We start from the raw sequence: 23,899 nt of genomic DNA on the forward strand, positions 1-23,899 counted from the left end.
AGTTCATCATAGGATCATTAGTCAGAAAGGCAAAAAACCCTAACAAAAGCAGCTTTTAGATGGCAGATAGTACTTAATCACACATAGTATCAAACTAAGCCAATGCACTGAAATACATACAGATGTTCTACTCAACCTTTAATGAACTAGAGGGATGTTATATCTTACCTTCACTATTAATAAAATATTTTAATGGGGCATAAACCATTGTAATACACAGCTTTAAACAAGACTACTTTTTTGATTTAAAATTGCTGATTTTAATTATCAGCGCATTACATGGCTGCAAACTGATGTTCTCATGTACCATAGTTTGGTACCAAGGTTGTTCAGACCTCACTTATTCCTCAGGAACAAAATTTGTATTTAAGAATTTAAAAAAAAGTTGTTTCCAGGCAGAATAGCAAATCTACTTAATGGCCCATATTTCTATAGCCATCTCCCAGCTCAGAATAACTGTACCAAATCCTAACTTAGTAGTTGTGAATCAGTAAAGAACATTACTCTCTATTTTTAAGTTCTATCAGAGTCTACACACAACATTTAACTATTGAAATCAGCTTTGTTCTCTGCATCCAGATCTCACAAAGTAAAACTGTCACTACGTTATTCAAAGTAAGTAGATGTATATACCATGAACACATGTTCACAAAAACTTAAAAGGTTAACTGATTACTGAAGTGTATATTTCCTTTTCACAATCTTCTTAATTCACATCATAAACATTCCAAAGATATCCTTTGGGAATAAAACAGTTCTCGTTTAAAGAGTAAAGCTAGATGTTCTTAAGTGTATGAGAACAACTACATAGTTCTACTCTGTTCAACCCTGAGGCACTGACATATTTTTTCCTATGATTACTTGAAGGGCTCTTCCGTAGCAGACTTGTGTCATTCATTCACTGTAAGAGCAGTCTTACATTACAGATACTAACATATCCAAAATAACCTTCTTTTTTAGAATCTGATATCAGTTGACTACAATGGTTGAAAAACACATAAAATTAAAAAAAAAAAAAGTATCACTTCTATTCTTAGTTGCGAACCTGGGAGGAACACTATTCACTGCTCAAACTATATCCCTCTAACGCTGCAAGTAATCTACTCTTTCTCACAGGCCCCTCCTTAGAACAGATTGTTTTAATTTGCTACCCTTAGAAAAACCCTTTTCTAAAGTTTTAAATTTTGGGCTTCCTTTCATTCCAAGGTGAACTTTGGAGAGAAATATCTCACTCAATCCTAGGTGAAACAAACAATTTCTACTTCAACTCTCTTGGAAGCATGTTCCTGAAACAATTATGGGTGTCATCACTCGACCTTTCTTGCTAGTTCTCTATCAACTCACAAACTGCATTAACCTAACTGTGTATTCAGATGAGCAGAACAGAGGAACAGAGACATAGATAAAAGCCAAAAAAGTATCAGTATGTTCTCATAGATAGCTTCTAAAATGAAAATGTCCTGGCACTACTATTTATAACCTATTTCTAAAAGAATTTGAGGTTGCTTCAAATAAAAGGCTAAATTTTAGGCAGAAAACAAAAAAACCCACCTCTTTTGCTGAGTTCTGAAACAGGGATGCTGCCACACTGTAACCATGTCCTCAGACATGTTGGTGTTCCCCTCCATTTTTTTCTCCTGCCACTACAGCCATGCTCTGGCATCTTCCATCTTTAAGAAAGTTACCTTTGACTTCTCTTGCCTTTCCCAACTATTTGCCCCTGTATGCCTTCTCTCTTCTACCTTAACTTCAATAAGCTATCAACTTAAAATAGTTGACCGCCATTTCTAGCCACTAGTTCTCAGGATCAGATCTAAAATAAGGCCTCCACAGTTCAGCTGAAACTTCTCTCACAAATGTCTCCAATAAACTCACCTTATAACTGAGTCAAAGAAAGCAGACTCCATTTTGCCTACTCACATCTATCTTCATTTTCTAAATTTACTGTCTGCTTTACTCAATTTTCCTCCCCTTGAAACACTGTTCTCCTTTGTTTATGGGAATTCAGTTACATTCACATTTTCCCCTCAATCCCTCGTGCAGCATACCTTCCAACTTCAACATTCTCTTATGTGTGCCTCTGAGGGGTCTCACAGGACTCCGGCCTTGGTCCCTGCTCTCATCCTTCTACATCTGGGCAATTTCACTGCAAAACACAATCTTGAAAACCACCACCTCTTTGCTGATAACTCCTAAACCTACCAATTTAATTCAAATTGTAAGCATGACATGCTAAAACAGAGGTATGAATTTCACTACTGGTCTTGTTTCTGGCAAGTCCTCTGCAATTCTGTTATGCCTGACAACATAATCACCCTGTTTGTCATTTAGGCTCCTAACCAGGAACTGTACGGAACAACCTTTCAAATCCAATTGCAGCAAGGAGGTTTCCATCTCACATCTCAGTTATGAAAACATCTCCTCATATTTGCTTCTAACAATTCAATCTTGCCCAGCTAATAGCCCTTTAAAGCATCGCTTCCTTTTTCCTCCTTTAGAATCAGTATCTATCACTCAATAATGAAAGGTCAATTTTTTGTCCCCAGCCAATCCATGACATGAGCATCCAATATCCTCGTTTGTTGATTTTCAAAGAACTGCCCATGCTGCCCCAGGATTGGCAGGAGTGCTTCACAAACACCTGAAAAGGCAATTAATTGTTCTCTTTTAAATCATCCCTCAGAGACATTTTTGGCTGTTTATGTTGCTTAGGCATGGTACTCAATATTGTCATGCTGCCTAGTGCATTTTTGTTGTTTACCTTCTCTTATCTCTGTTGTTCAGTTTGTAAAGCCTCTGGGAAAAATCCACCTTTTTCTTCCATGACTACAGTCTATAACACAAAAGAATCCTGATCTGTGACAAGTGCTGCTGTATGCTACAGTAACAACCAAAATAATTAATCTCAATTTTTAAAACAGGTGACCAGCATAACTACATATTTCCTGGCTGTTTTCCTGCAATTTTTTTTTGTCAGAAGTCCTTCCTTGCTTCCATCACTGCAGATGAAGGCAGTTCCTCTGACATATGACCACACTATTCCCAGCTCCTTTATATATGCCTGCCTGCCATACTGTACCATCTGCTCATTCTCATCTCCACAAAGCTTCTACCCCTCCCCGAGTTAACTGAACACCCTCTGTAGCCTTTATCTAGAAGAGACATATGTCCATGGAAATGCAAATACTAACAGGCTAGCCAGACAACTAACAGTGAACTCCTTCATTTGCTTCTTCTCACTGGAAGCATCATGAAAGAGTCATTCTCCGCTACAACCCATCAATCTTCACAAAACTTACAGAAGTTTAAAATCTTGAAGCCACCTCTATACAGTACGGTTTGCACCTACTGGTCAATTTCAAAGTTGTCAGGAGAAAAAGGAAGCACAACTGGAAAAAAAAAAAAACCAAAAGGTGCAGCAACAATACTAGCAGAAAACCAGTTTCTTATGTTATGCTTTAAAGATAGTCACAATGCAAAACCATAGTTCTAACTCTATGATAGCCTAAAGAATACATGCTTACATAAAAGTATATGTGCCAAAAATGGACAAATCACTTATAGAAATCTGTTTTCAAATAAACTGCAGCAGGATTCTATCGATCATTTTTGCTATGGAGAAATGAGCATCTTTCCTTAACGTCATTGATAATACTATAAACACCTAGGACTGAAAGAAATCACTTACTCATCTCCATCTGGGCAGATTCCTGTAGTCTCATCATATTTTGTACAATAAACATCTGGACTGTAGTTAAAAGTCCCATCACGCCTTCGTATAGGTCTACGACGACGCTGATTTAGGAAATGCCAATGAAAACAGGTAAATGGTCTGTGCTGGGCACACTTGTGCTGCAAAAATAGGGGGCACTGCTCTGTCCTAAATTCCTTTAGATACCTAAAAAAATTAAACTGTGTTACAAGTTTATCTTATTGGAGGCACATTTTTACAGTATTAACAGGGCACTTCACAATTCAGTGCACATAGCCCATGAAAAATTGTACAAATGTACCTGCATACAGTTTTAGTTCCTGTGCACAATTTACTGTTTAGCTGTTGAATACAAGTGACTTCATTTCTTATGACAGATGCATTACTAATAAAATACAGTGGAATACCTGGCAAATTATACTATGTTTTGTAACTAAACTAAAATCAAATAAATACATTAATTTTAAAAGCACAGCATTTAGAATATTGTCCTAAGTAACCACCAGAGATTATATATCCATCAAGTTACTTGAATGGGCATTCATATTGCTTGCTACCATACAAAATAGTCCTACAAAGGCCATTTTAGCTAAATACCACATCTAATTTAACCATTAGACCTTAATCACAACATTCCCAGAACACGGACACACTATATAGAAAGCTAGAGGGCTAAAAGAGGTTACAAAGGTTATCAGGGACAATGAGATTACTTCAGCAAACTTATTTTAGCAACTGTTATGTTTATGTTGAGACAGTCTGGGGTCTTTGAAGGTTACTTAGGTGTTAGTAAGATAGTCCTTCATTAGCACGCAGGGCACAGAAGCTAATTAGGAAGCCTGATACTTCTTTCCACAGGATATGAAGTTCATGCCAGACTGGGCACTACCATGGCATTTGTCAAAGGATGTAAGACAGCACTCTTTTCCTGTCTCAGTTTACATCTCTATTAGCCAATTTAGCAAGTTCATTACATTGCTAAAGTTACGGAGTATTTGCAGAGGAAGGGGTATACGGGGGGGTTATGCAGAACCTGAAAGTTCCCAGAGGGCATTATAGAATTGGTAACACAGGGTGTGTGAGCAAAGGAATGCCAGCCACAGTTAAGTGATAAATTATTCTGCATTTGTGGGGAGCACATGGTCCTACATGAAATGGGCTATCAGTAGTGCTAGAGGGTTGCAGGGACTTTATAGACCATATCAGAAGAAAACAGGCAGGCTTGTAGAGAGGATGGTGAGCACGTGGGAGCTGTCTTTCAGTACGGCAAGGTCTGCAAAAATTGTCACGGAAACGTCCCAAGGACTCGAGCCGAGGCTGGCTACGCGACGCTTAGGAGAAGTGGAAGAACTGCTGTCATAACTCGGAGAGGGCGGTCTCGGAGTGCGAGAGGGTGCTGCGGGTTTCGGGATGCCGGGCGATGCCGGCGGGCCAGAGCGCGGACCGGAGAGGCACGACCAGTGGGAGCGGCCGCAGGGCGCGGAGAACGGCCGCAGGCGCTCTGCCGTCAGCCATGCCCGGGCCGCCTCTATCTGGCAGGCACGGAACGCGGCTTCCTCCCCGCGGCGCCTGGAGCCGGACAAGGAGCGCGGCGGAGGCCGGCCAGGGCCCGGCGGCCTCCTCACAGCCCTACCGCCACCGCAGGAGGCCGCGCGGTGCAGGCCCGGCACACGACTGGGCCCGCCGCCTCGGGTCCTGAGGCCCTCCCCGCGCGGCGTTGGGGCCGAGGGAGCAGGGCGCCTCCAGGACGCGGTACCTACGTATAATGCGTCGGCTGCTCGGTCTGCGGGGACCCACCGGACCCACCACCCCGCGACACCGCTTTCGAAACGGACGGCATCTTCCCCAGCGGCCAGCAGAGCGCAGGCGCACCCCGGCCCTGCCAGCCCCGCCCCCCTGCAACGCGGCCCCACCCCACGGGCGCGCGCCCTGGGCACCGCCCCGCGCGCTCAGGAGGCAGCGGCGGCGGCCCCGCCTCCGCAGCGCGCGAGCCGCCCCGCCCCTCGGTGCCCGGGGGCGCAGCGGGCCGCCGGGGCTGTAGCGGGGCTGTAGCGCGGCCGTGCGCCTGGGACACGGTGCGCCGCGAGAAGTGTCCGGCTACGCCGTCGGTGTCCTCCAGCGCCCTGGAGAAGGTGCTCGTCAGTAAAGCGCTTCTTAAGCGAGCTTCAGCCGACGGCCTCCTGCTCTGTACTTCTAGCAACAAAATGCTGCAAAGAGTCTGCAAGTTTTCCAACACCTTAGAAGCAAGAGGCTACAAGAATAGTTTTACATGTAGAGATTCTTTATTAAATGCCTATCACATGACCCGAAAATAAGGACACAAGCAAAGGGCAGCTCTTTATTTCCTTAAACAAAGCTGTACGTTACTGGGTTCATTGTTTTAATAGAACAGGGAGAAAGCAAGCTAGTCAGAGAATCAGGTGTTACACCTTAGGTCAATATAAACAAAATCCCGGATCACTCTTTTATTCACCAGGATGCCTCCATGCATGTATCTCACTTGCAATGTTCTACTGTAGTAAGTTGAATTCCAAGACAAATTAAACCTTGTCACAGCACCAAACCAACTCTACTAATTTACTAGGCATCATCTGGTTAAAATACACGGATTCTACAGCAAAATCAAAAAGCCACAGCAGTGCACGTTGTTCAGAGACTAATCAGCAGAGTTAGTCTCTGATGACTAACTGATGACACGATGCTAAGTCAGTTTTCTCTGTATCTCCAGCTGGCCTTACTAGCTGCTGCCACGTTTGATTTTTTGATTTGTTTAGGGGGGTTGTTTTTGGTTTTATTTTTAAATTAGGAATTCTAATGGCACAAAAGCAGTTTTGCATTTTTACATTTGAAAGCTTAAAAACATGCCTCTAACTTTACAGGGAACTAAGTAGATAGTAGTAGCTTAGATTCTTCCTCTCTAAGAAGTCTCCAGAGTGTGCAAGTCTGAATATCTGTGAATCTGTAGGAGAAACTAGATACTACATTGTTCAGTGAAACAAGGGGTTTCCTCCCCGATATAATGGAAGCCAATCACTTTGACTCCCTGCAAAAACCTCTCCTACCAGTAATGATCTGAATCAGGCATGCCTAAAAAGTTCTAGTCCAGAAAGCAAGCACTAACTGCATTAAGGGTTGAAGAACATGAATTTCTACATTATTTAGTAGAATTACAAAAAACCCCATAACATAATCACATATTAATGAACTGTGCACTTACAGTTGTCTTCAATGTAAGATGACCTACTGTGACTAGCAAAATGTCAAATGAAGGTCACCTTCAGCAGCAATTTTACAGACTTACAGCTTCGCTATTTTAATACACTGCCCATCTAAGAAAAATAATCCATGGAAAAGAGACGGGTTGTATAAAATGTATCTTCAAATGCAAGTTGATCTGCAATATATCCCGTTCATCCCTACTGTGCAACACAGGTATAAACTACTCCTCGTGCTGCTAGGGTAAATTACTAAGACCAGCACAGAAGGCAGCATGATACATGAAGAAATCAAGCTTGTAAGATAAGGCTGCCGATAGGCTGGAAAAGTGTCAGCACAGCTTTTAACTTCTGGCAGCTTCTTCACTGCAGCCACACTCCCGTCCTCATTTCTCCTTCTGCAGTTGCAAGGGAACAATGCTTTTTTGGGCCACATCTAGAGGGTCCATGACCTGACCGGAGAAAACGGCTTCCAGTCGCTCATCGATGGCCGTTTCTTCCCTGAACACACACCAGAGCAAAAGCCCAGCGCACAGCACACTGAGAGGCAACACCTTCACCCACGGCCGCTCGTGGTCACTCCCCATGGACCGGCTGACGCTCCACGCTCGCGGACTGGCCTTGCTGGTAGAGAAGGGGATGGTCGCCCCGCCTTCCGGATCCGTGCCCGCCGCGGCCTCCGGGCCCCGCCGCCGCGACAGCCACCTCTGGGGTCCCGGCAGGCGCAGGGAGCGCGGCACCCTGCAAAGACACGGGCGTCAGAGGCGCGGGACGCCGGGCCCGCGCCCCCGGCCCCGCCCGCACCGCCTCACCGCCAGCGGCCCAGCGCCCAGCTCATCCCGGCGCGCCGCGACGCCCCGCTACCGCCCGCGCCACCCGGAAGCGGAAGCGCGCCGCGGGGAGCAGGGCCTACGGGGCCCGGCCACTCCAGGGGCCGCCTTGCGCGCGCCGAACTGCTGCGGGGAGGGCGCCCCGCCGCGCGACTGCTGCCCGCGAGGGCGGCCGAAACGACGCCGGGCCGGGGGGTCGGGTGCGCCGGCCACCCGGCAGGGTCGGGAACTGTACCGTAGCAGGAGGCAGAGCGACTGGAGACGGCATGCTTGGCCTCCGCCGACTCCTACAATAATGTTTCCACAGCTTGGACTCTTCCAACACATTTTATTCCACACTTCGTACACAGAATTGCCATAGATTCCCTTAACACAATTACTCTTTTATAACACTCCGGTGTTTCCATAGCACCTTTCCATCAGATCCTGAACAGCTTTCATGTCACCAACCTCTGAACACCGGTGGGTGGAGCGGTGCATTACGCACTGCTGTGGCAGGAAACATTTCTTCTGCTGAAGTCTGCACAGGAAACATTTTAGCATACAGATGAAGTAACATGTTCTTAATATTGTAGTTACTGCCTTTCCCACGACATCTTACAGCATTGATCTTGAACTGTTTTGTGCTCACACCACTCATTACCATGCTTGATTGAAGAAAATAACAAAGCTGGGACTGGAGCCACAGAATCTGTAAACCCATTCCCAACACCAGCCTTAGCGAAGAAGTTTTACAAATATTCTCAGAAACTACCCAACTGTTCTCAAGCATGGGGAGCCCTTGCTCCATTATGTTCCTTTTGCTTTAGGGCAGAAATTCAGAGCATCAAGAATACTTGCAGAAGGTAAATAATTTTAGTGCCATGATGCACATTCAACTTGCTTGACGTTCTGTATGAACTTGCTGTTTACCACCCAAGTTTCTCCATGTAGTATTATTTCAAACTCCTGTATCGCCATGCAGGTGCTCATCATCCTTTGACCCATTAAGCACCGTTGTCGCTGCAGTTGCCAGTTTATGACTTACATACTCAACACTGGTATTTTCAGCTGTAATACAGAGTTTAAGGCATTCATTATTTGTGTTTTTGAACACCAAAACATTTTTGTCACAGAATTCACTAAATACCTTTGAAATAAGTAATCTAGAGTAAACTGGAAATTCTGGTTTTGATTATACAGTTCTAATCTGCAATAACTAAATGAACTACCAAACAGGCAGAAACACTGTACAAGTTACATAGTTAATAGTTTAAACATGCAGATAAAATGTTTTACAAAAATTCTGATATGTTTTCCCTAGAAAAGAAAGTCACAGATTTAAAAAAACCCAAAGTTTCTCAAAACAAAAAGACGGGAAAATTAAGTATGTCACTAATTTTAAGCTAATTTAATTAGCTTGAAGGTTCATTGTTTTCATGAGGTGCCAATTCTGAACATAAAAGGTGTAAACATATATTCAGGAAATTAAATCCTCCTTAGACAGATAGTTCATGTAATAACGGGTACAATGGACTGGAAGGAAGGAGCAGCGGGAGGACACACAAAAAAGCCTCAACAACAACAAAACCAAAAAACATATTGTCTGGAAGAAATCCAGATAAGCTTTGCTTCTTCATAGCCACAGCCAAACAGTCTTTCCTTCTAAAAACTGCACGTGATATGGTACTTACCTAATAGAAATGAAAGACAGGAAAAAAATGGTGACTAGAAAGGATAGAAACAATTCAAACAGATACGGAGAACATTTCAAGTGTTCTTGAAGAAGTCAGGCTGTGTGGCTGGCTATGCAGAAAGCAGAGTTACTTAGAAGATGTTTATGTCCTACAAATGCTGCAACACTGATTTCCTTTTTCTTTGGCACCTTAAGTACTGGACACAAACTTCACTTACAACAGCAGTCAAAATTTCTCTATAAAACTAAAATTTCAAGTCATCAACAGATTTTTCAGGGAGCAAAATAAGTCCTCTTGTGCAGGAATCAAGACCTATGATTAAAAACTTTGTCTACTGAATTTTACCTCCATATATGACAGATTAAGTAATCCTTGCTGTACCCTAAACCAACATTTGGTTATTCACATTCTGAACAGGCAATAATGAAAAAGAATGATACAAAAAACTCACCAGAATTTCCTTTGTATGCAATACCATGCTGACTTAATAAATCCTGAAGTTTTTTTATTTCTTTAGAAAGTTGCTTGTACTCCTAAGAAAGAAAATACATTTAAAATGGCTGTCCTACTCTCCAAATGCATACATAAAATGGGAATTTATCAAACATAATGGGTCTGCACACAGCTGTTATGGCTTTTGACTTAAAAGACCTTAAAAGAGAAACTGCTTATGCCAAGAACAAGGTGCAAATTTTGAAAAAAGATATATTTCTATGTTGCCAAAACAGGAGCCAGCTTTTTCCAAGGCTGAGAGTAAAAATTAGGAGTGTTTTCTGTAACTGTTTTGGATCTATCCTCTAACTAGCATTTTACCACAGCACAAAATCACATTCATAACTTTGCTACAGGACCAGCCTTATTTCGGTTTATATCATAATGCTACAGTCTGGAAATTGTCACCTCCTCAACTCTTGACCTAGTAACTTCATGTTCTCGCTTTCAGCAGTTTCTGTTAACTTACAGAGCCAGGGATTACTTAGACTTTTGAGACTCAAACCACCTACCTGAAATCTTGAAGCAGCCCCAATTTTTTACTCTGTTTTGGTTTTTACACGAATCAAGAAAGAGCAAAAGATTCAAATAGATTCTGTGATTATCAAAACAGCCAATTTTATGTCAATTAAGCTATGATGAAGCTAGAAATAGAAGTACAAATTATTACATACTGTATTGTTAACTAATGGGGAAAAACAATAGGTGAGTATCCCAGCTCCTAACAGTACAACATAAAAATGGTGATCTTTATATACGTATATCCACCTTAACCACAGTTTATTTGGTTATACTCAGGAATTACTACATAGTGTTTTGTCTTGGTTACATTTTCAAATAAAATGACAACAGCAGCAGCTTCTCTGCATTATAATGAATTAATTCCCTTCCATGGTCTTTTTCTGATGTTCAGCTTGCACTCTTTTAGGCTGAGCCCACCTCCCACCTCTATTTTCCCCGTTTCAATTCTGTTGCAGAAGGACTGGTGACACACATGAAAGTCATTCAGAAACAGACAAAGCATAGATCATTCTGCCTTTTGCTTGTGTAACAGCCAATGCATTATGACATAATTCTGGGTAATTATCCACAGAGAGAAGTGTCACCATTCCCAAGGCTGGTTACATATTTATTTTCACTACTAGTTCCTTCCTACTAGCAGACTGATATTCTGCAGAAAGAGTACTTACAAGGTGTTCGCAACCCAAGCACCTACAGTAATTCCTACACATCTCCCCATCTTCTTATTGGGCATTCAGTTGTGCTCGTTGTTTTTGACTTACAGGCTAGGACAAAGATATCGAATCACTCTGTATGCTGACTGTTACATATTGAAACCAGAAAAGATAAGCCCATGAACAGATTTCAGTTGAATCCAAGGAGTATTTACATAATGCTGTCACACTGATACTGTAATACAGTAAAAAGGTGGCAAGTTAATTCCACAATTTAAATATTATGCTCTATACCTTACTGCACTTCTCCACTGTTTCAAATTCCAGACTTATTTTCTTATTCTGTTTCTCAACTTCCTTTTCTTCTGTTGCTTTTAGAAGTCCTGCTTCCTCAAAAATCTCTTTCAGTATTTTTTTGTATCCCTAAAAAAAAAAGTTTCCAAAGACAATAGATCACCCAACTCTCATCTCTGCTTGTAATTTGCACCGGCCATTCCAATTCCTCAAGCTTCGCTGTAGAAAACATTACAATTACCAGTTGATACAGCAGTTACAGAGCACAAAAATTAGTATTTGCCAACTGCAGAATAAATGCATCCATTCCAAAAGGAGAAACTGCAGAAGCCAAGTTTGGCTATTTGGCAGTAATTTCTCTTTACCAAATAGAGTTGAAACAAATCAGCAAACCTGATCAGTTATTAGTTCATCATACAGGAACTGCTCTGCTTCATCCCACTTTGTCTGTAGTGCTTCAGGCAGAGTTGGATAAACTGAAAAATGGAAGTCAAACCATGTAAAAACCAACAGCACTGTCCTGCATTAGTTAAATGCTCCTCTAGTAGCATGCAATGGTATCTATTTTAAGAACTCAATGGTTCCATATGGTACACAGTCTCTACTACTTCCAAGAGTTGGGGTTAAACTTAAACTACACTTCCTACATTTAAAGTTTCTGGAGAATGACACCAACCAAGAATTATTCTCCTATTTCCAGCTAGAAGACTTCATATTTCTCTGTTGAATGTCATTCTAACTGAGCTCTCCCTTTTTCTAATACAAGTAAATGAACAGATACCACAGGGCTGATTCCTATGACCAGTCCAAGAACAAAACAATCACTCACTGGGTCTATACTAGCAATGACAATTTATTTGAGAAATACCTAAATGTTATAATGATTGGGATTGAAAATACACTTTGTATTATATATTACATTTAATACTCATTCATACCAAGTTACAAACTCAAAGAACCTAAAAATTTACACTCTGAGGTTGGCGTAATATGACAGCTGCTCCATACCCAAATGAATTTCTACATCTTACCTAAAAGAGAGTGGGGATGGCACACAAGAGGAGTCTCAAATGTCAGAGAGTAAACACAAGTACTAGGTTCAGACACATAAGCCAATTTGTTGCTCTTTCCGCAAACAAGATGAACCTAAACAACAGTAAAACCAAAGATGAGCAAAACACCTCCACAGGAAACAGGACCAGCACTGATGATCAATTTCCTGTCTTCCAATGCTAGCAGATGCATTTCTGTACATACTGTCACATCAAAGCTTTCACTGCTGTCACCCACAGAAAAAGAATCTTAGCAAGCACATCTTCCAATTATTTTATCAAATGTGCAAATTGCTTCCTCTAATGGGAAATGATTCCCACACCTGCCATTGTTCCTTGGCCTCCCCAGCACCTTATTTCCAGCAAGAACGAGAGTAAAAACGCATCTGACATGATCTGACGTAACCATAATCCATTTAACCAATCTTAGTTCTGACCAATGTGCTAACTACATAAAGAGAACAATACACATCTAGCCTACAGAAATTTGTTTTCATCTTTAAACTTGCAGCACCAGTATCTCCTGTCTGTTCAAAGCTAAATGTCAGTGAAAGATTTGAATCACAATATAAAAGGTCATACAGGAATAGTAATTCTTTCTGCAGCCCCTGTGGGAGATAACAATGTTAAAAAGGCACCTCCATTACAGTACAGAATATTTTCACCTTAGCCAAGATATTTTGTGCCTTGTCCCACCTCCACATTAGTTATTATTCCAATCATTGATCTCTCTTTCCAGTATTGTATTGTCACCCATCATTGTAATAAATAAGTATCTTCTAAACGAAAAGCAGCCTCTTATGAATTACACATTATGTTTAACCCTTCCTCAAGATAGAGATCTATGTCACCAGGGAATGTGAGGTTTAATTCATTATATCTGTAAAACTGTATAATGCACCGAAACAGGACGTGGAAAAAGGAAAACATTAATGAATAGGAGGATAAAGGATGTGCGTAAATGATATGCCACATATTGGGCAAGTCTCAGACACCCTTCCTTACCCTTCTAATTGAATAGTTACTTGACAAAGAGATTGTTTGAGTGTGAAAAGGAACATCTTAAACACGCCACAAAATAAGAATTTTTACTTTTTCTTTAAAATGTACTCACACCAGAATCTTTTTCTCTTGAGTTGGTTCCTCTGCCACTCCCATATATTTGATTCCTTCCTTAATTCTCCTTGCATGCCCTCTGCTCTTGTTTTAACACCTCCCTTAGCTTCCCAGCATGCTGCTTTTAACTGCTTAATTCTTCTCTTTTTTAAGCTAAAGGAGGGTAGATTCAGGCTGGATATAAGGAAGACATTTTTTTACAATGACGGTGGTGAAACCCTGGCACAGGTTGCCCAGACAGGTGGTCAATGCCCCATCCCTAGAAACATTCAAGGTCAGGTTAGACGGGGTTCTGAGGAACCTGGTCTAGTTGAAGATGTCCCTGCTCACTGCAGGGGAGCTGGTCTAGATGGCCTCTAAAGGTCCCTTCCAACCCAAACCATCCTATGATTCTAGTCTCCCTCCTTTTTCCTGGATCTTCTTAGCACAACAGCACACCTTGAATTCAACAAACAGCTCTTTTCTTTATTTTTCCTGACACGAATTACAAAGCACTGTATGTTTCTTCAATAGTGATAATACCAAAATATTCTACTCTATCAAGGAAAAAAAAAAAAGAGTTAAAAGTAACCAATGAGAATATTTAAGTAAAGTTCTTCAAAATTTTGTCCTGATTTTAGCTTCCCTCCTCCAGGCATTCATCTGGCTCTTACAGGAATTCATCCTTATGTTTTATATCACATCTTAAATGATGACTTCTTCAAGGTAAGAATGTTTCAGTCTGTAGAGTGTCATGAGTATGTGTAGACAATCATGCTGCCTGAATTAGGATAGTCTAGGTTATTATACCTTTGTCTGTCTGCTCTTAGTCTCACATGAGTCTCCTTCCCTCATCCACATTCCAACAAAGGTGTTGTTGTCAATTTCCCATTCATGCCAGATCCTGAAAAAAGGAGGACATAATTTTATTTTAAGTTACTGGAAAGAAAAAGGTGAACACTCAGGATGAAAACCAGGAATACCCTTGCACCATGTTCAGTTTAGCTCTAAATACTTCATTTTTGTTCTCTTAGTATTTCCATTTCTTACAGCCAAGACCTTGGAAACACTGTAGTTTGTTATCCAGGCTGCTACGCAGGGCACATCAACATTACTTTGAAAGCACAGATTTGGATCAGCTTTCATTTTGCAAACCATTTGCACTTACAAATCCATGTTTAAATCCCATAAAATACATCTTATAGATCAATCCCACAATGAATTCCATGCTGCTAAGTACCCTGTGCAACTCGGATTGTTTCAGGGTTTTTAGGCTGGTGAGAGCACCTACAAAAACTAGTCTCTACTTCTGCTAGTCCTAAAGCCAATGATGCTCTCAGCATCTTGAGGTACCCTCTTCCTCTCATATTGGCTCACCAATTACTGTGCACATAGGAAAAAAAGAGACATCTACATACAAAATATTTAGAAAGGCAGTAATTTTAAAGCAGTGCTCTAGTTTATAATTAAATTTATTTTAGGTCTTATGATTTGATACTCTGGGGTCTTTCAATACTTCAGGATACTTTTTTGGGTCTGCATTAAGTCTTTTATTACCTTTTATTAAACACGTTTAATGCAACCACTAGGCACAAAACACTCATTTAATTCTGTATTGTTATATTCAACTCAAAGCGTAAATAGTTAACAGATACGAAATCTTTGTTAATATAAGCTGTAGTTATACATTACTGAATTTCTCACATGAACCTATCACATCTGCAGCTGGCAGTGGTTAGTAATCCGCCTCCACCTAAAACAGGAGGTTAGCATTTGTTATTTAAAAAAAAAAAAAATATCTAAATTTTTCAAGACGGGGTATTTTTATGCATAACACCTTGGGAACTACAATGACCTAAGCTGACCAATAAAAAAACATCTTAATTTTAAAACTGCCTCCTTTTTGACAATCTGTAAAATGGTCCACTAACAACATAGGTAAAACTTAAAGGTCTGAAAGCCTCACCCTAAAATCCCACTGTAAGCATTCCATCGAAAAGTCTGCTCATGCTGAGTGACATTGTGGAAAGGACAAAACTCATACTTGTACCTTAAGAGAAAAAAAAAAAAGATCAGAAAAAGAAAATAAGACTGAAATAAAAAACTAGTTTGCTCCTAATAAATATATAGAATCAAATATCAAAATCCATTACTCACGTGGATTCCACAAAACTGAAACACTTGCCAGCAAGCCTAAAGAGATGCGCAGGGCCTAAAAACACCACAAAATTACATCCAATAAGAATAATGTTTTGGTTAAATTTAAGGAAGTTACTGTGGTGACAAAACTGCAAGGAGTATGCAAAAAATTTAGTTTTCTGCAGTACACAAGGAAATTTGTATCTTCCATATGGATTGCAGTAGGTTCCCACTAGTGATATATTGGTTTGCATCATGATCTTTAACATTTTTCATCTCCAATACACAGTGAAACAGGTAAGCCTCTTTCTATGACAGAAATAAGAAACCTGTATACAAACAAATATTTGGAGGCCAGATCCATGAAAATAATCAGCAGTGCACATCTTGCCAAAATCTAACACTGAAATCACTCGAATTCTTGCCTGGCAGCTGTCACAAAGTCATCCAAACTCCTCGAGTTTATACTAGTAAAACCCATTTGCTCAGAACATCAACAATGCTGCATAGTTAAGACTTTCACTGAGATTCTCAGACTAGATACTCCTTTTCACAGTTTGCCTTCATGGTCTGATCCAGTTAGTATTCAACCAGATAAACAGTTTACTGTCAGACAGGTCAGCAGTGACAAGTTACTCTTGTAGAATTGACCATTCCAGCCTTGCTGTCAACAGAATCCGGGACAGGTAACTTGTCATTCAAAAAAGGGCCAAAAGTGCTGAACTATGTGCTACAGTGGTATTTCAGCGTCCCTTTTTAAGGTAATTTTGCATGGAATGATTAAATGTTTGTGAGGAAAGGAGAAGAAAAGAGATTAAAAAGCAAATAAAATAGAACCCCACCCTGGATTCTAGTTCCCCACTGCCAGGATTGCCTATGTACTTTCTCCAAAGATCTACACAAGCAATCCTAGAAACAAAGATCAGACCACCAGATTCACGCCCTCCGAATTGCTCTAACCACTGGGCTACAGGCAGGTTCTCTTTCCCATGTGATTTTTCTGACTGTATGTTCTTGCATTTCATTCTACAGATTATCATAGGCTTGGCCAAAGGCTTTGCCCCTCTACCACATGCAATCTGTGCCTTAGTGATTAGGACGCTCTCCCCACAGAGGAAGAAAAGCAAATTTGCATGTCCCTGGGGAATGGATTAAACTCATGTCTCCATTTCCTGGGCAGATGCTCTAAAAGAGAAATTATAGGAACTACTAACCCAACTGCCTTGTAAGAGAAAAGAACGAGTAAGGTTTCAATGCTAAACAAGTAATTGTGCAAGACAAGGTCCCATGGCCTAGATTCCAAGTCCATAGACACTCCAAGTTTTTGGCTACGCATAAGTTCCCACATCCGGGAAAGATGGATTTCTAGTGCATTGTCCTTTTAATTTTTTCCTGCTATTTTTGGCATCTTTCCATTCAGCATTCTAACTATAACTACTCCCATTTCTAACTATATCATTTTTCACATTCAGTACATGCAGAATTTATACATTTGATTTGGGTTTATAAAACATGACAGAAGACATTAAGCATAATCACGTTCAGTGTCACCATACCAAAATGCCTTTATTGAACCTGAACAAGGCTTAAGTTTGTGCCTAAGGTTAGCGGAGAGCCAAGAGTTGTTTCCTTTTGCTTACTCTTTGCATTTAGTGTTTATTTTATCTACTCTCCTCCATATGTGGTCTGTTATTTTTTAGACTCCTGCTTATCTTGCTAAAGTGGTGGATTTATATTGCAGCACCCAGGCTTTGTGTGTGAAACTAAGCCTCTGTAATTTGTTCCAAGACTACTCTGGTTTTTTAAAAACAATTTTTAAGTACTACCAGATGATGGGATGACTTTTATATGACAATTTCAATGATGTCAGGGATTGTTTCAAAAGCAAAACAGTTTTTATTAAGGATCAGAAGGACCTGTGTCTGGCTCAAAAAAACACAGAAAACATATAGATAGCACTATGTCAAAGCCAGTCCAAATGGCACTGGGAAATGGAATACCAAAGAGGTTAATCTAGGTTTTAGCCCCTCAAAAGCACAGTAAAATGCATTTTTCCATGCTTATTTTCTATGATGCTCATAAAATGGCAAGTAAAATTCATCTTTGTCTGCATAAAGTCCAGGAGGCTATTCTGCAAATGACCGTCACTAAATGACAACAACTGTACAGAAAAGGTAACGCTTGCATATACCTGATATTGCAGATGGGGACATCTTCGGCTGCAGCCTATTTGTTTGAGGCAAGAATGGGTTATTCAACCTTTCAAAAGAACGAAAGTTAAATGTTTAGGCCTCGGTTACGCATCTGGCTCCAGTTGTGCCCTCCCCTGCCCGAGCGCCCCCACACCTGCAGCCACCCCTGCCCGCGGGCCCCTCTGCGGCCTCGGCACAAGCGACCCGGCCCGGCTCACCCGGCCCCGGAGGACGGGACGGGCTGGAGCGGGCGGCCGCCCAGCCCGGGTGGGTCGCGGGACATGGCGAGCGGGCGGCCACGTACCCGAACGTGTTCGGCTCCTCCACGATCTTCATCTTGCCGGCCGAGACGAAAAGACCTGCCGAACAGAGAGCGGTTGGCCGCGGCGGGCGGGCGGGCGGCCTGAGCCGCCGCCGCTGCCGCCGCACCCGCTCGCCGCCCGCCTGCGCCCGCGCTCACCCAGCGCCGCGCCCAGCGCCGCCACCAGCAGCCGCGCGGCCGCCATCGCCTCTTCCGCTGGAAGCGGAAGGGCACGGGTGGCCGCTCCCCCCGGTGCGGGGCTGCGCGGCGCGGGGCTATGCAGCGCGGCACCGTGGAGCGCGGCAGGCGCACTACCCCGCGGAGGGGCGGGCGGCGCGGAGCTCGCAGTCTCGACACCTTTGCGGCGGAAGCGGAGGCCGCGCTGAGAGGTGCGGGAGCGCGCCGCGGCCTCCGGGCCGAGCGTGGCACGGCCGGGCCTGGCCTGGGCGCGCGGGGCCGCGCGGCCGGCTGCCGGGCACTAATGCGCGCTGCGGTTTTCAGCTTGCCTGGAGGGAGAGGGGGCGGCGGAGGGGAGCGCCCCGGAGGCGAAGTTCCCGTGCCCTCTGGCCATGTGGGAGCTCGGACACTGCGATCCCAAGAGATGCACCGGGAGGAAACTGGCCCGGAAAGGGTTGCTCCGAACCCTGCGCCTCCGCCAGAGATTCCCGGGCCTCGTCCTCAGTCCTCTGGCTACCGAGTATGTCTCTGCAGCTGACAGGTGAGGCCCGCCTGTCTGCCGAGGCTGCGGAGGCACAGGCTGCTGTGGTGGTGATGTAGCGCGGAGAACATTTTAATCACCGATTCATGGCCAAAACTGTGCTACAGAATAAATTTTACCTTCCTGTAGTAGTACATTGATGCATGAACATGAGAAATAGAGCCATTTTATTAAGTCAGGTTAACATTTTCACGTGGCTGTTACTGGATGAAAAAAGCATCTGTAGAGCCCAATGAGAAATCAAAGTGTGTGGTTTGTAGGTTAAGGTGTTCAGAATCACAGGCCTGTAGCTGCTGTACCTGTTATGATTCTGTATTCGAGTTCTTTGGCTAGGCAACACAATGCATTAACCAGAAAATTTACTTGGGGGGAAACAATGAGAATTTTCAAATATGCCTGCAGAATTTTTATAAAGATATATTTACTCAGAGAAAAGATTAATCTTTAGAAGCTAGCGGAGACACTAAATCTGAATGACAATGTACTTTTAAGAATGTGAACGTTACTATTAACCATACTTTTGTGTCACATTTTTAAATTTTTCATCTTCAGTTTGAAAGGTATGGATAAACCTTTTTTGCCACGTGCACATTCGGAGGAAGAGCATTCTTTCTCATTGCATCTGTATTTTAGATCATTGTAAAGTGTATTCTTTTTTATTGACAAAAGGGGGAGGTTGCATGCAAGTTTCTTGCCAGTATAAAGTGGCAATTGTAATTCTCACTTTAACACAATGATAACAATTTTTTAAATACAGCAATGTTTCTTTTTTCAGGCATGTCATTGCTCAGAGTGGAATTGCAGTCATAGATTGCTCATGGGCGAAAATAGAAGAAACTCCCTTTAAGAGAATGAGAGGAAGTCATCTACGGCTGCTGCCTTACTTGGTGGCTGCAAATCCTGTAAACTATGGTCGGCCATGCAAGCTGTCCTGTGTGGAAGCTTTTGCTGCGGCTTTTTGCATTGTTGGTAGGCTGCAATGTGTCTGATGTGACATATGTTACCAGCAATTCTCACTTCCATAATAAATCATAAGAGATGATCTGCAATATAATAAACTGTCACGCTGTACCGCTGGTCATCACTTTGTTGAGTTTGGAATCAGATTGTCTAGTACAATTTCTTCCAAGTACTTGTATCTGGTAGCATCAAGGTATCTGTGTCAGTAGTGTCAGCTACTAAACAGAACACATAAACTGATGATCCTGATTTTGTCAGGCTGGCACTTAATGTTAGAAAAACTGTTAAAAGAAGACATAGTATGAATCCATAGGCACCTGTGTCTTAATGAGAGGTAGCAGCTCTCTGTTAATAGGGTGGTTCTGGTTAAGAACAAAAGAAATGGCCCCTCTTGTGATGTTTCACAAACTCATCACAGAACTTTCTTGGCAATTGAAGAGACATGCTCTACTATACTGCAGACAAATCTTACCTTCTGGAAACACTGTATGTACAACTGCTCTCTTACTGAAGGACTGTGTGAGCTAAAGCTTCAATCATTTGTTGCCTGTACAATATATTTTTATATAACACTCACTAAAAGACTATGAACTTTTCTTGGATTCTGTTAGATATTTAAAATTAAACTGATATTTGAAAATATTTTTGATCTGAAAAGATACTTGCAAACATCTTACTATTGTAGTGTACATAGGTATGTACTAACGTAGAAACCTGTAAGCTGAGTGAAATCTCACACTGAAAAAGAAAACTGATAATTTATTTTCTGTTTTAGGATTCCCAGACCTAGCCACCATTCTTCTACGGAAATTTAAATGGGGTAAGGCATTTATTGACTTGAACAAAAATCTCTTGGAAAAATATGCAGCCTGTCATTGCCAGGAAGAAATGCTGAGAGTTGAGAATGACTTTTTAGCCAGCGTCGAAGAAACAAAAGATGAAGAAACAGGTAAGGAAAACCTGAGACTCACCACACATCCCGTTTTCCTAACTAGTTTCCTTACAATCTTTTCCTTTACTCTGATGAAAATATTGGCAAGATAGAATTTGTCAAGATGTGTTGTTCTGTCTTTATATTGTGTGTTCTTCTTATAAGCAAGTTTGCCTATTATTTTTCAACTCAAAAAGATGAAAACGGCTAAAGCAATTTAATGCATATAGTAGTGTATTCACAGCTGAACTGTGGAGCGGCTACCCTGCTTAACTTAAGGACATTGGAGAACTAAGGAGTAAAAAGAAAATACAATGCTTCCTCATTTTACCTACAGATGTTAAAAGCAGCGTATGAGTAAAAAGTCTAGTAATTCAGGAGGACTATGACAGAAATCTAGGCATTCAGTCTGACAGCAAGTTAGTTATACATAAACCTTAGAAAGACCTTTGAAGGACATGTTTATGTAGTCCCTAATCAAGATGTTTAAAATCAGTCCTTTAAAGATAATAAAAATAGCTTATAGTAAGTACAGTAGTTTATTCCCAAATTCTTCCAGTAACTTACTGGTATCTCAGTATTTCAGGCTAGCCTGGGGCGGTGGGGGGTTGGGCTGGGGGGTGATTGATAGGCACCAAAGGGCATGTAAAAAGAGTGAAAATATAGAATGGGGGGGCAGGACTTGGCAGTTTTTTCTCACCTCCCCTGGTTTCTGACCAAACAACTCCAGTCTTTAAAAAGGGCAAGGAGGACCTGGGAAACTATAGGCCAGTCAGCCTCACCTCCATCCCAGGAAAGGTTATGGAACAGTTCATCCTGGAGGTCATCTCCAGGCATGTGGAGGAAAAGAAGGTTATCAGAAATAGTCAACATGGATTCACCAAGAGGAGATCAAGGGTGACCAACCTGAAAGCCTTCTATGATGGCGTTACTGGCTGGGTAGATGAAGGGAGAGCAGGGAATGTTCTTTACTTCAACCTCAGCACAGCTTTTGACACTGTCTCCCATAGCATCTTCATAGGTAAGCTTAGGAAGTGTGGGTTGGATGAGAGGACAGTGAGATGGACAGCAAACTGGCTGAATGGCAGAGCTTTGAGGGTCCTGATCAATGGGGCACAGTCTGGTTGGCGGCCTGTAAGTAGCGGTGGTCTCTAGGGGTCTGTGCTGGGGCCAGTCTTGTTCAATATATTCATCAGTGACCTGGACGAAGGCACAGAGCATCCCCTCAGCAAGTTCACTGATGATACCACGCTGGGAGGAGCGGCTGATACACCAGAGGCTGTGCTGCCGTCCAGCGAGACCTGGACAGGCTGGAGAGATGGGCCCAGGGGAACCTCATGGGATTCAACAAGAGCCAGTGCAAGGCCCTGCCCCTGGGGAGGAACAACCCCCCGCACCAGCACAGGCTGGGGGGGACCTGCTGGAAAGCGGCTCTGCTGGGAAGGGCCTGGGGGTGCTGGGGGTCAGTGAGGTGACCCTGAGCCAGCACAGGGCCCTTGGGGCCAAGAAGGCCAGCAGTGTCCTGGGGTGCATTAAAAGGAGTGTGGGCAGCAGGGCGAGGGAGGTTATCCTCCCCCGCTGCTCTGCCCCAGTGAGGCCACATCTGCAGTGCTGTGTCCAGTTCTGGACTCCCCAGTTCAAGCAGAAGCAGGGAACTGCTTTAGCAAGTCCAGCGCAGAGCTGCCAAGATGATCGGGGGCCTGGAGCTTCTCCCTTGTGAGCCCAGGCTGAGAGACCTGGGTCTGTTCAGCCTGGAGAAGAGAAGACTGAGGGGGAATCTCATCAATGCTTATAAATACCTGAAAGGCGGGTGTCAGGAGGATGGGGCCAGACTCATTTCAGTGGTGCCCAGTGACAGGCCAAGGGGCCACGGGCACAAGCTGGAACACGGGAAGCTCCCCCGGAACATGAGGACAAACCCCTTCCCTGTGCGGGTGCCAGAGCAGGGGCACAGGCTGCCCAGAGAGGCTGTGGGGTCCCTTCCCTGGAGACATTCACACCCCGCCTGGACACGCTCCTGTGCCCCTGCTCTGGGTGTGCCTGCTCAAGCAGGGGTTGGGAAAACATGATCTCCAGAGGTCCCTTCCAACCCCTAGCAGTCTGTGATTCTGTAACTATAGCAAATTTAGCAGAAATCTCAACCAGTTTTCCTATGCCTTCCCCTCCCTGCCAATAATCTTCTCTTAAAATGAAAATGAATGCAGACCATTAAAGACGCCTTCTTCATCAGTGTTTGCATTTTTTCCTTCTTTTTCCAGACCCTTTTGATGTGGACTCAGGAAAAGAATTTTCTAATCCCAACAGGCCAATCAATGCCCCAGGGTAATAAAATTAAATATTATTTTTCTTCTGATAAGTTTTTTGCTTTTATAATCCTGAAAAATGTTTCCAGACAAGCAGAAAGTAGTGAAGAATCTGAGGACAGCATGAGCACTCCAGATGATGCCACGGAAAGCAGTGATGAGAACAGTCAAGAAGATGATGGTACTGTAAAGTTGCTGCAACAGCCACCAATAAACCAACTATTTGAAAATTAAAAAAAGAAACACCACAAAACATAACCAAACCCAAAACAAAATACCAAAAATGGCAATGAATAAAAAAACCACCAGCAATCCCAAAGATTTGTAATTTCTTATGTAAAGGAATGTTCTTGTGAACCGTTAACAGTGTGGCTTGTTCACCTGTAACTTGGTGCTCAGCAAATACCTTCCTTTAGGTGAACTTCAGGCTACGTGTGGGTTTATAGGTCTATTTATGCATATAAAGGTTTTAGCTTATTTAGTGTTTAGATAATTGTTTATGGCATGCTAGTTATTATGTAAATAGCCTAGAACTTAGTTACAAGTTTAAAAAACCCTTGTATTCTAATAAATGTGTCTGGAAAGCATTTATAGGAATTATTTGTTCCCAACAGTACATTAAGTTAACCCTTTTAACCTCTGGGCTATATTTCAGCTGGAAAACGTGACTCAATCATTGCCCTTTTCAGCGTGCCTACCACTTGAGGAGCCTCTGACTTTTTGTAGGCTTGAAACTGCAGCATGGTTCAACTACTTCATCTAGTTTACCCTGAACTGACTACGTAAGCTTAAAAGGAAGAAATGCTTCCTGAAA

At 42.6% G+C, this 23,899-nt stretch overlaps 3 protein-coding genes across 13 annotated transcripts in view; 1 reads left to right on the forward strand and 2 right to left on the reverse strand.

Annotated features, from left to right (window-relative positions):
* UNKL (unk like zinc finger) overlaps positions 1-5,604 on the reverse strand; it is a 59,680-nt gene extending 54,076 nt beyond the window's left edge. For 8 of the 9 annotated variants that reach the window (XM_064461248.1, XM_064461244.1, XM_064461243.1 and 5 more), the window contains exons 1-2: positions 5,473-5,604; positions 3,689-3,898 (exon numbers count right to left, since the gene is read on the reverse strand). In XM_064461248.1, coding sequence (XP_064317318.1) covers positions 3,689-3,898; positions 5,473-5,552 — 290 coding nt within the window. In that variant the 5' untranslated portion in view covers positions 5,553-5,604. The remainder of the gene's footprint in view (positions 1-3,688; positions 3,899-5,472) is intronic. The other variant, XM_064461246.1, reaches the window with a different exon arrangement.
* Positions 5,605-8,065: 2,461 nt separating this feature from the next.
* On the reverse strand, positions 8,066-18,449 carry GNPTG (N-acetylglucosamine-1-phosphate transferase subunit gamma). 3 transcript variants are annotated; one of them, XM_064461258.1, is made up of 11 exons: positions 18,333-18,449; positions 18,177-18,231; positions 17,872-17,939; positions 15,699-15,753; positions 15,508-15,591; positions 14,352-14,445; positions 12,426-12,540; positions 11,788-11,870; positions 11,395-11,523; positions 9,885-9,966; positions 8,066-8,807 (listed from the first exon to the last, which is right to left on the reverse strand). In XM_064461258.1, the coding sequence occupies exons 1-11, from the start codon at positions 18,376-18,378 to the stop codon at positions 8,698-8,700; spliced, it is 921 nt and encodes a 306-aa protein (XP_064317328.1). In that variant the 5' UTR covers positions 18,379-18,449; the 3' UTR covers positions 8,066-8,697. The 3 variants fall into 3 exon arrangements, with proteins under 3 accessions (XP_064317328.1, XP_064317327.1, XP_064317326.1); XM_064461256.1 differs by lacking the exon at positions 8,066-8,807 and adding an exon at positions 8,815-9,629; XM_064461257.1 differs by lacking the exon at positions 11,395-11,523.
* Positions 18,428-23,672, forward strand: TSR3 (TSR3 ribosome maturation factor). The gene is made up of 6 exons (XM_064461261.1): positions 18,428-18,562; positions 18,675-18,891; positions 19,667-19,860; positions 20,627-20,800; positions 23,041-23,104; positions 23,175-23,672. The coding sequence occupies exons 1-6, from the start codon at positions 18,451-18,453 to the stop codon at positions 23,317-23,319; spliced, it is 906 nt and encodes a 301-aa protein (XP_064317331.1). The 5' UTR covers positions 18,428-18,450; the 3' UTR covers positions 23,320-23,672.
* The last annotated feature ends 227 nt before the right edge of the window (positions 23,673-23,899 follow it).

The sequence above is a fragment of the Phalacrocorax carbo genome, chromosome 10, assembly GCF_963921805.1.
Source record: "Phalacrocorax carbo chromosome 10, bPhaCar2.1, whole genome shotgun sequence".
NCBI lineage: Eukaryota > Metazoa > Chordata > Aves > Suliformes > Phalacrocoracidae > Phalacrocorax > Phalacrocorax carbo.

Coding starts and splice junctions, on each gene's coding strand:
- GNPTG (XM_064461258.1), bottom strand. CDS start 18,378: ATGGCGGCCGCGCGGCTGCTGGTGGCGGCGCTGGGCGCGGCGCTGG. Junction 15,592..15,698: donor TTCAGTTTTGTGGAATCCAC/GTGAGTAATGGA, acceptor TTTTCTCTTAAG/GTACAAGTATGAGTTTTGTC. Junction 12,541..14,351: donor CTAAGAGCAGACAGACAAAG/GTATAATAACCT, acceptor ACTGTTGTTTAG/GTTCATCTTGTTTGCGGAAA.
- TSR3 (XM_064461261.1), top strand. CDS start 18,451: ATGCAGCGCGGCACCGTGGAGCGCGGCAGGCGCACTACCCCGCGGAGG. Junction 20,801..23,040: donor AACAAAAGATGAAGAAACAG/GTAAGGAAAACC, acceptor TTCTTTTTCCAG/ACCCTTTTGATGTGGACTCA. Junction 23,105..23,174: donor AGGCCAATCAATGCCCCAGG/GTAATAAAATTA, acceptor AAATGTTTCCAG/ACAAGCAGAAAGTAGTGAAG.